The following is a 13,881-nucleotide window of genomic DNA, read 5'->3' as shown; positions in this document are numbered from 1 at the left end:
ATCATAAGTTTAGCAGCTCATTAAAACGCAAGTCACACAATACTACTGTATTACCAGGGAAGAAGGAGTGGGTGAAGATCTGAGTGGACGGGAAGGAGGAAGAGCAAGAGAAGGCTAAATCATGGCGGACGCTGGTTACCACACGCAGGAGCACGGAATGAGCCAAAGAAAGCGCCGTGAGGGTATACTTGACGGCGAGTCGGCTCTCAAGAAGATCAAATTAGAGGAAGAGACTCCGCCGGAGGCTAACCCTAATACAATTGAGGCTGTGAGGGAGAAAAACAAGGCATTGGATATTGACATGAAGGAAAAAAATCGACGAATTTCTTATCTAACTAAAGTGTGCGAGACGTTGTACCGATCGCGAGGCGTAACAGACGCTTTTCTCCGCTGCCTAAGAAGGCATTGGTTTCAATTGGAAGATGAGCTGCTCGCTGCATTGAAGACAGTAGATTCTCATGCTGTCTCAAGCGATATCTTAAAGGAAGCCTTGCAGTCCTCTCAAGACGGCTTTGGCCACATCCGCGTGCGCGAGGAGGAGCTAAAACTTGATTTGCCAGAGTGGTTTATCATTGTGGCCAAGGACGCAGAGCAGGAAGAACCGGACGCTGATGTGTCGCTGCCATACGACGACACTCTTTACGAAACTAGTATCAAAGCAGAGGATTTATCAGAGATGGAAAAGGAGGTGAATAAGCAGCTTGAGGAGAAAAGCAAGAAGACAAAGAAAATACTGCAACAATTGCTTGCTGCAGTGGGAAGCGTGTCTGAAGACAAGTCTAGATTTATTGAGTATGCTCATATTGTGCACGATAAACGAGCAGCGGTGACTAAAACATTGGAATTTAAGAGCCAGCTTCTGGCGGTACGTGGAGATGTGTGGTGGATCAATAATGAGGTGCTGATTATAATTGTATCATCACACAGTGTCAAAAGCGGATAGCTGAGCTTACGCGTGATGTTGAGTTAAAAGAGACGGAGCGTCATCGTGCCTGTCGTGACTATGATCGCTTGAGTGCATTAGTGAAGCAACAGGTTGCAGAAGCTGCGGTGAACGCTGGTGACAGCGTTGTGAAGACGGAAATAGACGCTAACGGCGAACAATCTGGTGAGAAAACAATATCCGAAACAACAAGCATTGAGATGGTAAAACAGGACGAGCTTGTGGAAAAAGAGAAAGAAAATGCGAAAGTTGTTGCTTTATTGAAAGAGAACGTAGGAATTCTGAGTAAGAAGTTATACCAAGAACGTCATAAATTTGATTCCGTGAAGCAAGAGATTGAAAAATATAAAGCTTTGGAAGTAGCGGTAAGTACTATCAGCATATTGGTTGGATGCATGACAAAATATCTGATTGATTAGTCCGTGGCTATACTCTTGGACAGTGGGAACACGATGAAGCTACTTTAGTTCAGGAGCATGAAGACAAACTTAACCAGCTGCGCGAAGAAAAAAAGTTTAGTGATGAAGAGTACAGGAAGCTTATTCACAAAACTAAAGTATCGCATCTGCAGCTTGCGCTCTTGCCAGAACTTGTCAACTGATTATTTGTTCGAATGCGGTCTCAATTTAGGATCTCGAGCACCACATGAGTGAGAAATGGGAGAAAAAAATCTTAAAAATCCAGGCGGAGATGAGCACGACGAAGTCGCAAATGGACGAATTAAAGTTGAAAAATGTATCTCTGCGAGAGAAAGTAGTCAACGCATCAACCTATAGAGATCAGGTAAGCATATTTTAATGGATTGTTTGTAGTTGTCGCCAACAGGATACTGTATGCATTGAGCCTAGCTGACTGAAGCCAAGTCAGAGCTGGAGTTAGTGAAGCGTGAAAACGCAAAATTTATGGCACAAATTGAGCGTGAACGCAGCCGAACAGATAGAGTACAAGCATCGGCTGACAAGCATGAATTTGAGATACTGCAAAAGAAGGTAAAGCTTTAGCTGTTGAGGTTAGTCACATCGGTATCTGACTGTACTTTCGAACAGGTAGCTCTATTGGAAATAGAGAAGCAAGAATTGCAGCAGGCGTACGGTGCCGTAAAGCATGCCGAAAAGTGCGTGACTGTACCACGGATGATTTTCAAATATATTGACGTCAGTTGTCTTACGGGTGGTGCTTTCCATCGACAGGGAAAATGTCCATGAGAGTTTGTCTGATGCCTTAAAGCGACTAACTGAGGTGGAGGCGAAATTTGAGGAAGAAAGGCAAAAGTGTTACGTCTGCGTTTTGGATAGGGAGAAGCAGCTTGCTGAGATTGAGAATATGAAGGCTGTAAGCGAATCTTTACGAGAAGAGAACGACGCTTTATTACTCGAGATTGAAACGATGACGAAAAGTATGGAGTCTCTGCGTCATGGTCGCAAAAAATATATTCAACAGATTGAAGAGAAGCGCAGCGCAAACAAAAAGCTTCACACGTTGCTTGCAAGGGAGGAGCAAGCAAAGTCTCATTGTTTCGAGGAGCTGGCCGCTGTTCGGCTACAAGTCTCGACCCTGAGCACTGTCCACAGACACCAAAAGACATTAATTGAATCCTTAAAGGTAAATTGTATAGTTTAATATCAATTTCATCCGTTATCTGACATGGCTTATTTTCTTACTTGTTGATCTAGGAATCTTTACAAGCTAAGGAGGTCGAGCTCGAGAATTTCAAGGAGTATATTAAGTGCGTTGAGTCGGAGCGCGAAGCCTCAGATGCTGAAAAACGCAAATTGTTGCGGGATGCAGAAGTTGCAAAATTGATTTGTGCGACCGCAGAGAAGTCGCAGCAGCAACTGCAAGAAGAGAAACAGAAGCCGTGTAAAGAGTGCGAGACGCACAGCCGAAAGCTTGAGGATATGGAGCAGAAGCTGCAGCATGCCAAGTCAGCCTCTTTGACCGGCGAGCTCACTGATCTAGAGCGGTTTGAGCTGCGCGATTTGCAGAAGGTTGTCAATTGCTCTGTGTGTCAGGATCGACGCAAAGACGTGATCATTTCCAAGTGCTTTCACATGTTTTGTAAGGAGTGCATCGAGAATAATCTCAAGTCCCGCAATCGCAAGTGTCCCACATGTAAAAAGATGTTTGGCCAAGACGATGTCAAAACCGTGTGGTTTACGTAGTAAGTGTCAATTAGCAATAAAACAATTGGACTTGCGGAATTTGTGTATGAGTCTCATATTAAATATCATACACTTCAGAAAAAATTATGCGCAAGAAACGCGACTGCAAATCACGGAAGCGTCGCGTGTCTGAGCTACAGGAGGCAGTTAGCGCAGCGAGTAGAACAAAACAACAACGCTGTACGACAAGTCGTTCCTATTGTCGATTGTATGCTCCCGAAGACGCCGTCCTGGTAGTGGGAGACGGCGATTTTTCGTTTTCACGTGGACTAATAAAGCACCGTGGAACAGGGCGAGGCGTGCTGGCGACTTCATTTGACTCCGAAAGCAAAGTCAAACGCAAATACTCGAGCGCAAAGGATTGTATCACAGCGGTTTGGTCCTCGCATGGCATTGTAGTGCACGATGTCGATGCCACTAAGCTGCATGAAATGCCGCGACAAGTCAAGACTGCCATGGGTTTAATGAACATTCCGGATTTTTTCCAATACATCGTCTTCAATTTCCCTCATAGTGGCGAGCAACGCGTGCACATAAATCGAGCGCTGCTACGTAACTTTTTTGAAAGTGCTCGGACCCGGCTGATGGCGGATGGAGAAGTGCACGTCACACTCAAGACACGACCTCCATATTCAAACTGGTTTATTGAGGACCAAGCCAAAACCGCAGGCTTTGTGGTAAAAGAGCGACGAAAGTTGGATATGTCACTATTTCCAGGATATCGGCACCGTACAACAGACCCACAGGCTAAAGAATTTGAGCCGCATCTCTGCGTCACTTATGTATTTGTGGTCAACCGGTCAAAGGTACTGCGTAAAGATTCTTTCCGCCAAGCACGTAATTACCACTGACAGTTACGTTTATGTGAAAGTATCCCTTTTTGGCATTTCAAGCTGACCCAGGTGCTGCTGATGCCCAACCAGCAGCAATGTATCTCAGTGAGCAACACAATTTGGCTGCCGCTATTGTCAACATCGCGGAAGCAAAAGCTGCTGCGAGTGCGAACGATAGAAGCCAGATTCGGCATATCGCTAAAAAAAATCAAGTCTCGACCAAAACAGCGAGCGAGGACCCAAATCAGTTGAAAATCAATAAAGGCAGGCTTTGGAAACCTGTGCACCGAAGAGATTTAATTTCTTACAGATAATTTGCCAAATAAGACATTGGTAGTTTATGTGAAACAGTGAATAATGAACGATTTATGAGATATTTGGCACTTAAAACTTTTTATTTTGTCCGACGCACAAAGCGACGAAAAGATCGTCATTCGCCCGTTCTGCTTGATCAGAAATGCCACGCAGAGCAATCATCAGAATAACAAGTTCACCAGGGCAGGGAAGAAAGTCTTTTACTTCAAGAACTCACGGTAAATTGAGGTAACTCTTTGGCAAAGTTGCATTGATGTCGTGAATGCTTGCGACCCCTTGATTATCTCTACGACGGTGTCGAACGCAACGTGCTTCCAGATGATCATGGCTGTTTACAGCAATTATTGAAGGTGTTGAACGTCGACTTTATTCTTTATAGACCGCAAAGTCAAGCATAAAAGTTGTTCTAGTCAGACGTCTGGTTCACTTAACAAATAAGGTTATTTGCTTTGATCATCCAAAGTAAGATCCGTCGGCACCTTTCGCAGCGCTAAGTTCAGAGTTACGGAATTAAGGGTACCGCTTATTGCTGAATGATTGTATCTAAAGTACTGCGAGCGCTGAAGACTCTATGGTTAGAATGCGAGTATCGGGTGAAAAAAAACGTTTAGTGATAGCCAAATGGAACATCGAATGGAATATTGCATAATGCGCGCGTCTAAAATGAGTTAAAGGCAACGTTCAAGTCAAGGCAAACAGTAACCATCGTCCAGTTCGTGCTAAAAAAGCTGCAGTCATATTGCGGATACAGCAACCAGCCAAGTCTCGAACTCGAAACAGTGCATGCAGTGCCCTCAGCAACAGCCAAGAAACTGACGTCGGACCAGTGCCGATGGATATGAGTAAGGTCATAACACATGGAAGTGCGTTGCGTCGCACGGCCGTCACTTACCTGTGTGCCAATTGATAAGCGGTGACGTCCGAAAGAAATTTATCCGCAGTAAGGAATTACAGCTCATAATGACAATTGGTTCTCTTTCCTAGGCCTCGTAACGACTGTGGCTACCGCGCCGAATTATAAGTCTTTTCAAATGGGAGCGAGATTATCTTGTTCATCAAGCGGACCAGGAGAGAGACGTCCACCTGTAATCAGCTCATCCGTACTTAAGGATTTCGTGAAGCGCGTTGACTTTCTCCCATGGATTCTGCGTGCGTTCAAATGCAGACGTCGGTCGTCTTTCGTAAGCGCTTTCGGAGGTGCGCAATCGAATCATTTGAATTGGGACACTTCATGCAGCTCAAAACCGGATCGCTGCTTTAAAGCAAAAAGTAGTTAAGCAACAGAGGTCTGTTGATACTTCTTTTATCTTCGACGTACCACGCAGTAAAAGTATTCCGCGTGAACATCTGCTTGCGAATTGTCACCGATTGAAATGTATAATCTAGTCTAAAGCACGGTATGCACATTTGCCAAAGCTTTGCTGTAACATGTAAATCGCGGTCGAACGAAAAGGCTTCATGCTAGCAATTTTGGCAAAAATCGTGGTCGATCGCCAGTTGAGTAATTTTGACCAGAAGGCTCTCAAAGGCCGCAATATCGTTTTTATCGGACGCATCTCTAAAAAACTTTAATTAAAGCTCACGTTAATTGACCCGGTACAGCAGTTCCTTTACTTCTAGCAGCATAAAGCTTTCGGCAACAGACCACATGGTGTGCCTTGTCCGTTCGCTGATTGCCTCACCAATTTGTAAAGTCGCGATCGCGACGTGTTGCACTCCATAGTCAAGGTGCAAAACAGTAAATGCTTGTTTTTTGGAATTGACAGATTTAGTGTAAGTAGTCAAATTTCTATCAGAAAAATCAGTACGCTATGATGCAGAAGGCAAAAAGAAAGTCTGAGTATACCTAAAAAAATCACTTGAAGGCACGCCAGTGTTCACGAGACGGAATCACAACAGCTATCCATCAAAGTGCTCATGTATATCATTGATCTTACCCAGCGTCAAGCGCTCGGCTTTCATTAATCACTTGATAAGATCTACCTTGTGATAAGATATAAGTGGACTTAATCACTAGGTCTGAAGCTACGTGCAGTATAAACGAAATAACTAGTAGTAATACTAAGAGCATTACGCCGACACTTTTCTTCCTTCGCTGGTGTATGTGGGGGTAAGCGTAGGGCGTGTAAGAGTAGTCGGACCTCCAATGTATTTACCGTCAAATATATACTATCTATTCCTTCTGGGGAGACCGGTTGTTGAACCGGAATTCGGCTAGAGCAACTTGCATTTAAACTCTTTAAAGACTTCCTTAAAGTCGTTGTGGTGGGGGTACCAATAAAGCACGCGTTAAATGTATTTCGAAGTGGTCAGGTCATCTTGGTATAATGGAGCGTAAGAGAGCTGACGACAGAGGAAAATTCAAAAATCCAGGACAATGCCTTAAAAAGCGAGATTGAACGATGCTTGGGCAGGGGCAAACATAACATTTACGGGGCAGGCCTGAGTAAACTTTGCACTGGTCTAGCAGTTGGCGATTTCAGGTGTCGTAGATCGGCTAAATTCGAGACTGTCTGTGTATATGACGAGTCTACCAGACGCAAGTGCTGCTTTTTGTCACTAGTTGATGAACTGACTACGAACTGTCGGATTCCTAGTTGAAAAAGTGGAGTGGTTTTAGCGTAATTCTTCATGAATTTTCGAGTTCTTCCCAGGAGAAAAATAGCGTTCTTGCCGGATTAAGGTATTTGAAGCTGGTCCGCTTCTTTATATCGTAAATCAGAGTTCTCGCCCAGATAGAAAAAGCTCCGATCCTTGAAGTGCCAGTACAAGACGACGTAGCTGTAAAACGTCCGCAATTTTCCTCTCGGCATTTCTTACTCAAAAATATGCAATCACAACGCTTCTGCTCATTGATCAGACGAATTGAATTACGTGACGTGTCTGAAAACGTCGTTAGTCGTCTTAGGTAGAGCCAGAGTTGATATCGAAATTTCTTCGTGTTGGAGAAGACATTCTAGACACTACAAAGCTTCATATCCTTATGATGGGTGTCCACCGATACAGAAAACTTTACTCAATTCTGATCTTCAGAGCCCAGACGTCTACCAAAAGTATGCAAAGTGGAGCTGATAAACTTATCGTTAAAATCCACACTGGCGAGACACTACACAGATCGGTTTTAGAGCCACTACACAGATCGGTTTTGGAGCTATGGTCCTGTAAACTCGGTTCAGGACGGGTTTTATAGTCGCCAGTAGTCAAGGTGTGCTGCAGAATCAAATTTCTCAGTTTTGTGTTAATTGCGTGTTGGACAGTGGCTTCATGAAGGTTCTGGAAAGGTGGACCTTCCTGAAGACAAGAGCCACATTGGTGTGGGGCTCAAACGGATCCGTTTGTTGATTAGACCAGTAAACACAAGCCATAGCATCAATCGCGTGAAGAAATAGTTGTTAGTCGCGATGGATCCAATATGGAGAACTTTGTTTCTTGGAGAGCCACAACTTGACAGCAAGAGAAAAGGTTTGAACACTTGGTCTGTTGAGACCGTTGACATTGTTAGCGACGCTTTAAAAGGTGGAAGCGAGATATTAATTTCGGTGGAGGTTGGCAGCTAATAAATATTTGGTGAAGGTATTATGCGGAAAAGTTCGCTATTGTCATGTCGTAAACCTATCTGTAATGTGCTACGGAATTAACGCAAAATGGCAGCAGGATTTAGGACCAGCATGACCGCGCAAACGCAAAAGCTACGCCAGCATATTGAGGCACTGCTTCGCCGCGATGCTAACGAAAAGGCGATGTCTTTGAGCGATCAAGCACTGCGACGCCGAGTAGATGACTATTACATACCCATGTTCAAGTGGACAATAGAAGTCGTGGAGGCTGTACAAAAGAAGCAGGGCGATGCCAAACATTGTGTTTGTGTCGGTATAAGCTGTCCGCAAGGAGGCGGCAAGACCACATTGTCCGTATTCATGCAGGAAGCACTGGCGTTTGTGGGCAAAAAATGCGCTGTTATGTCAATGGATGACGTGTACTGGAAGTATGATCAACAAATGGCGATAGCGAAGGCTAACCCGGGTAATCCTCTACTTCAGGTGATCAAGTGTAATAATGTTCTTTTGTGCGTAAATAAAACTCACGTGGCATCAATGCAGTATCGAGGAAATCCGGGCACAATGGACGTGTCACTTTTGATGAGGATAGTATATGAGTGCAAGACTTCCACAAATGTAATTGCATTACCACGATATGACAAATCATGTAACAACGGTCGAGGCGATCGTGCGCCTTTTTGTGACTGGGATCGCAGGCTTGGTGGGGTTCAGGCAACTGGCGAGGCAATTTCCAGATCTGATGAAGCTCGGTGAATACTTGTAGGCCCACTGGATGTCTTAATTATCGAGGGTTGGTGTATGGGCTTTCAAGCAGTCGAGGATCCTGTTCTTGGGATGAGGTTTGCTGCATGCATAATTTATGCACTTAAGTGATTATCGATTTTAATGAGCACACTGTGCACTAGTGCAAACATGAAGGCTGTAAACGAGGAATTACGGGCTTTCAACAAGTTTTACGAGGAGCTGGACGCTTTAATCGTTATTCAGATCGACAATTTGGACTGGATTTACGAGTATTTTTTGCTGGCATTATATCTAGACGTTTCATATTAATACATTTCTTGTGCGAGTAGTTGGCGTGAGCAGCCAGAGCAGCTTCTACGGGAAGCCGGGAAACCAGCAATGACTTCGGATGAAGTACGCGATTTCGTGGACCGCTTTATGCCGGCGTACAAAACATACCTGAAGACATTGTACGCCGATCCGAAGGAATTAATATCACCTTTGGCTACGATTCCTCGTCTCATGTTCTCCATCAACTCGGCGCGTGAACCTGTGGTGCGGCCTGTGGAATTTAACATTACATCTGATACACTGAGATATTAGTTCCGATTTGTTCCGAAAAGATTACTTGACGATGAAATTTCTGTTTTGCACAAACAATTAATATGATAGTTTTGCACTTTCCTTTCCCACCTTCCATCACTTTTGGTAGCGCTTCTTGCACACTAGAGACCATGGAGCGGTACCAAAAGCTTGAAAAAATTGGCGAAGGCACGTATGGCGTGGTGTACAAGGCTAAGGACCGTGTGACGGGTGAGGTGATTGCACTAAAGAAAATTCGATTGGAGGCTGAAGACGAGGGCATTCCCAGCACAGCCATTCGCGAGATTTCATTGCTCAAGGAGCTCCAGCATTGCAACATTGTGCGCCTGTACAACATTGTGCACACAGAGCGCAAGCTCACGCTTGTGTTTGAGTACCTAGACCAGGATTTAAAGAAATACCTGGATGTATGCGAGAAAGGACTGGAAAAGCCTATCCTTAAGTCCTTCCTGTACCAGTTACTGCGCGGTATTGCTTACTGCCACCAGCATCGCGTTTTGCATCGGTGCGTTATCCTGCTTTGTGGCAAGATTTTAGAAATTAAAAGTTCTGGCATTTCGCATCGTGTCTAAGACAAAAAGCACTAACTATATTGTCGCTATGGTGTAGTGACTTAAAGCCGCAAAACTTGCTAATAAATCGGGAGGGCGAGCTCAAACTCGGCGACTTTGGTCTCGCGCGTGCCTTCGGCATTCCAGTACGAAGCTACACACATGAGGTTGTGACGCTTTGGTATCGCGCACCTGATGTTCTGATGGGGTCTCGGTACGACTTTCAATTGTCTTTTATTTTTTGGCGTTACTTATGTAAACTTTGCATTTGCCTCGCTCAATAGAAAATATTCAACGCCTGTAGATATCTGGAGCGTGGGCTGCATTTTTGCTGAGATGGCCAACGGTGGTCCTCTGTTCGCAGGCACGTCGGAAGCGGACCAGCTCGACCGCATATTCCGCCTTTTAGGTACACCCACGGTTGATATCTATCCAGCTATCGTTGATCTGCCGGATTATAGAGTGAGATTTTATTGAGCCCCTTTATTTACCTTATGAAGACCGATTAAACCGTGTTTTGTCAATGTGTCTATCATAGCGAGATTTTTCTGTGTACCCAACGCCAGAAACCTTGGCACACCTCGTTCCGAGTTTAGACGCGGATGGCGTGGACTTGCTGGAGCAGATGCTGCAGTACGACCCCGTCAAGCGTGTTACCGCGGCTGATGCGATGGGTCACCCGTATTTTAGTGATTTGTCTCCAGCACTTACTGAGAATCAATAAGATTTAGAACCCGCGTATTAGAAAGAAATTGTGCAAGTCTAGGAATAAGCCATTCTCGCTTTACCGATGAAATATAAAATTGAGTTTTCAAGTGTCCAATGACTGATTTTACGATTACAAATTCTGGGTGTCCCGCATCTGAAGAGACACCTAAACTGAATCGATGAAGATACATTTCTGGTACGGAAGACGACTCGGTGGCGTAGTGTGTATCTTGTTGTGGTCAGTTCACGCCGCACAAACTGCAACCGAAGAGAATGATTGGAAAAAGTGTATTCAGAGTGTTCCCAAATCTTTGACCAAATCTCAGCAAGAACATTTGTGCGCTCATGATAGACGGAATCATCATCAGCCAACAATACCTGGAGAATGTGCCAAAGTGGCTCTCGGAGGGAGGCCTGCGAGAGGTGCCTCAAGAGTCGAAACAATACGCGCCGCCTCAATCACACAGCTATGTTCAGGGGTACGTAACATAGGCCCAGCAGAGTGCTGGGCTGTTTTTCCTGCTCGATTTTTTCAGCAAGTGCTTTCTGAGTTTGATTCGTCTATTGCTGAAACAAACGCCGACTCTGGCATTGCATTCACGCCTTTGATAAGAGTTTGCAAGAACGCTCAAGACGACCGCCCTGCTCAATGTTTGCTTTTATGGTTCAAAATGCGTAAAGCTTCAACCAAACACATTGCTCGAGAAGCTCTTGATATTGTGGTTGCACTGTGCAAACGCTTTGATGGACATAAATTCGCTCTTAAGCAGTGCATCAAGCAGGCCTCGCTTCACATGAGAAACAGTGTGGCTTTAGATGCTCCATTTCTCCAGCTTTGCCAATTTATCGGAGATGGCAAAAAATTGCCTGCTATCATGGAATGCGTCTCCAATCTGAAAATCCGAAAAGTCACACCCGAAGTCATTGCCCGTATTTGCTCTAAAGCCTCCGATGTTATAAAGCCTCATACTTGTCTCATAGAAGCGCAACAGAAGCTTCGCTGGATGAGTCAAGATGCCCAATTATCCTTGTGCAAGAGCGCTGTTGTTAAAGCAGCGATTGCCCCCGTTAAATGCGCTATGGAAATCAAGGCTATGCAACAGAGGTTGCTGCCGACCAATGCACCAGTCCCTCAAACAACAGAGTATGGTCTTTTCGCGGCAAATCTATGTCAGAATGCTACAGATACGATGTCTATTATAGCTTGCGTGAGAGATATCTCAGGTGATGCGTTCACCACAGACCAGATTCTTCGACTTTGTACAGCTTCTACAATGTCTTCTCAATTGCTAACCAACGCCGATGCTGCTTCACATTATCCAACGAGATGTGCTACTCAAACTCGGTCGCTCTTACAACGAGCGATGACTTTAACAACTAATAAATCAAGCAGTCTCGGCATGTCTGTATCCGCAGCCGCAGTTTACCTGTGTGCAAATGCCACGTCATATGCACCTATCAAATGTTTGGCGGATACGCAACGTGACCAAGCGCTATCACCTGATCTTCGGGTATTACTTTGCCATAAAGCGACTTCCAATTTTCCGCAGTTATGCTTGTCTTATGATCGAAAATTTGTTAGTGCGCGTCGTTTTGATATCTACGACGCAGTGATTGCATGTCAGCGCACCGACTCACTAGGGCCCGCGAACTGTCTTACTGAACTGTTTCGAGCTACTGTCTCCGTGAGAGGAAAAATTGCCGCTGAGCTATGCAATGGAGCAATGAATGTAGAGCCAGCCCGTTGTTTCATCGCGTTTCCTGCTCATTTTGATGATCAAATGAAGTTGCATCTGTGTAATCAGGCTAAAAGTGCGACTTCTGCATTATGTGCAGATTCTGTCATCAATCGCTTTGCGAATCAGCCACAGTTAAAAGTCTCCCTATGTCGTGGTGCAACCACAGCTGCACCTGCAGCTTGTGCCATCGAAGCCCCCTTCGGCATGGATGGACGAAATGTGGTAGAGCTTTGCCATTCAGCGAAAGGCACTGCACCTGCAATGTGTGCTCAAAAGGTTCCAGTATCATGGAAAATACCTTGGAACTTGGTGGCTCAAGTATGTGCGGATGCCGTTTCTACGACCCCTGGCCGTTGCTTGATGTATCATGTCCAAAAATCTCGAGTGTATCGTCGGGTTCTTGATGACAGTCGTATCAAATCTGAGTGTCGGCATGCTGTGGCAATACCAATAGCTTTAAAATTTGCCAAAGCTTTGTACAATTGTCCCAAACTTCAGCCGATATGTGCCTTGCTGATCGTGGTAAACGCGGTGGACCAGTACGGTGGTGATTTCATCGATAGCGGCAGTCAAGTGAGTGGCACTCATACTGTTTACGTAACTGCTGCATTTACCGACAGTTACGATGAAAGTCACAAGTATGATCAAGACGAGCAGCCAACACTACACGGACGTTTGTATGCCAATATGATTAACGGATCTGCCGTCTTCCGCAATATGTTCTTCACTGGAGCCGGCGTATTCACCCTCACATTTTATGGAAACGAAGGCTTTGCGAAAGAAGTTGTACGCATTACCGTGCACCCGGACTTCGCTGCTGAAGCGTTACAAAATCGTTGCCTTAAGTTGTTCACTCGCTTTCAGTGCAGCACTGCCTTTTCAAAGTATGACTATCAGTCAAGTGAGACTCAAATTTTGCTTTTGCCCCATGGGCTTCAAATAAGCGCGATCGCGTGTGGACATTACTGGAACCATAGTATGGGCGGCCTTGTCTTCAGTGGCTATGCAGCTCACAACCACGTGCTCTACGCTATTCCTCGTCGAATTTACGAACTCTTCACGTACGCATTCTTATCGAATTTAGCACTTCACCCGCACTAAATTACAATGATATGAACAGAAGCGTGGACATTCCTCGAGCTGGCATGAGCGCTTGGGCGCTCTTAGGACTCCGTGAAGGCGAAAACGGCCGCACCGTCATCCGCCGAGCTTACCACCAGCGATCACTGCAGTGGCATCCAGATAAGTGGAACGCTTTGGTAGCCACTTTGCCTTCTGTATGGCAACGAAGATTCCGCGATGGTTATGCTCTCATTACGCAGGCTTATGACCAGATGCTAAGAAATAAAACAAACTGATTCATTTTTTACATTAGCTAACCACATTATTCGAATTGAATTTGTTATGCAGGAAACACTGGTGGCAATTTTGCGCGGAATTCGGAATGGCTCACTCTACGGCACCAAAGTGCGCGCTCCGCATGGTGCGTTAGTCCTGCTGCCTTATTCGCAGTATAATCTTGATGACAATTGCTCTCATTTCCCCTTGTAAGCAATGGTAATGATCTTTCTTTTCCATAACGGATCCTTTCGCAAGAAGATTCGCGATATCGTGCATCTCACCTTTGAACACAGCAAAAATCTGGCCCTTTTTGTGGGCGCCTATAAATCTGTGCTAGCAGCGTTGCGTGTGCACCAGGAGTATGTGATCGGGCAACGCGTGGTAACGAGTGTTGGCAAACCTG

At 45.1% G+C, this 13,881-nt stretch overlaps 6 protein-coding genes across 6 annotated transcripts in view; 4 read left to right on the top strand and 2 right to left on the bottom strand.

The window, feature by feature from the left end:
* Positions 1-121: 121 nt before the first annotated feature.
* Positions 122-4,252, top strand: PHALS_00606 (hypothetical protein F443_21839; the record flags this gene model as incomplete). Its single annotated transcript, XM_024717902.1, has 10 exons — positions 122-865; positions 928-1,308; positions 1,386-1,499; positions 1,574-1,726; positions 1,792-1,932; positions 1,990-2,057; positions 2,134-2,545; positions 2,617-3,090; positions 3,246-3,911; positions 3,977-4,252. The coding sequence occupies 10 exons, from the start codon at positions 122-124 to the stop codon at positions 4,250-4,252; spliced, it is 3,429 nt and encodes a 1,142-aa protein (XP_024586831.1).
* A 1,211-nt stretch (positions 4,253-5,463) lies between these two features.
* On the bottom strand, positions 5,464-5,974 carry PHALS_00605 (uncharacterized protein; the record flags this gene model as incomplete). The annotated part of the gene is made up of 4 exons (XM_024717891.1): positions 5,464-5,505; positions 5,572-5,640; positions 5,766-5,819; positions 5,936-5,974. 4 exons carry the CDS (start codon positions 5,972-5,974, stop codon positions 5,464-5,466), a joined length of 204 nt encoding a protein of 67 aa, XP_024586830.1.
* A 661-nt stretch (positions 5,975-6,635) lies between these two features.
* PHALS_00604 (uncharacterized protein) lies at positions 6,636-6,886 on the bottom strand (the record flags this gene model as incomplete). The annotated part of the gene is made up of 2 exons (XM_024717878.1): positions 6,636-6,716; positions 6,788-6,886. The coding sequence occupies 2 exons, from the start codon at positions 6,884-6,886 to the stop codon at positions 6,636-6,638; spliced, it is 180 nt and encodes a 59-aa protein (XP_024586829.1).
* A 1,011-nt stretch (positions 6,887-7,897) lies between these two features.
* PHALS_00603 (Predicted kinase) lies at positions 7,898-9,168 on the top strand (the record flags this gene model as incomplete). The annotated part of the gene is made up of 6 exons (XM_024717867.1): positions 7,898-8,293; positions 8,354-8,513; positions 8,577-8,652; positions 8,719-8,826; positions 8,887-9,091; positions 9,160-9,168. The coding sequence occupies 6 exons, from the start codon at positions 7,898-7,900 to the stop codon at positions 9,166-9,168; spliced, it is 954 nt and encodes a 317-aa protein (XP_024586828.1).
* Positions 9,169-9,270: 102 nt separating this feature from the next.
* Positions 9,271-10,414, top strand: PHALS_00602 (cmgc cdk protein kinase; the record flags this gene model as incomplete). Its single annotated transcript, XM_024717856.1, has 4 exons — positions 9,271-9,644; positions 9,749-9,904; positions 9,975-10,152; positions 10,229-10,414. 4 exons carry the CDS (start codon positions 9,271-9,273, stop codon positions 10,412-10,414), a joined length of 894 nt encoding a protein of 297 aa, XP_024586827.1.
* A 163-nt stretch (positions 10,415-10,577) lies between these two features.
* PHALS_00601 (PXMP4, PMP24) overlaps positions 10,578-13,881 on the top strand; it is a gene marked incomplete at both ends in the record, with an annotated part of 3,335 nt that continues 31 nt past the window's right edge. The window contains 4 exons of the mRNA XM_024717845.1: positions 10,578-13,198; positions 13,258-13,439; positions 13,513-13,620; positions 13,690-13,837. Of these exons, the coding sequence (XP_024586826.1) occupies positions 10,578-13,198; positions 13,258-13,439; positions 13,513-13,620; positions 13,690-13,837 (3,059 nt within the window). The remainder of the gene's footprint in view (positions 13,199-13,257; positions 13,440-13,512; positions 13,621-13,689; positions 13,838-13,881) is intronic.

This window comes from Plasmopara halstedii, assembly GCF_900000015.1.
Source record: "Plasmopara halstedii genome assembly, contig: Scaffold_117, whole genome shotgun sequence".
Lineage (NCBI taxonomy): Eukaryota > Oomycota > Peronosporomycetes > Peronosporales > Peronosporaceae > Plasmopara > Plasmopara halstedii.
Note: the sequence above shows the minus strand (reverse complement) of the source record. Positions and strands in the feature narration are given on the sequence as shown.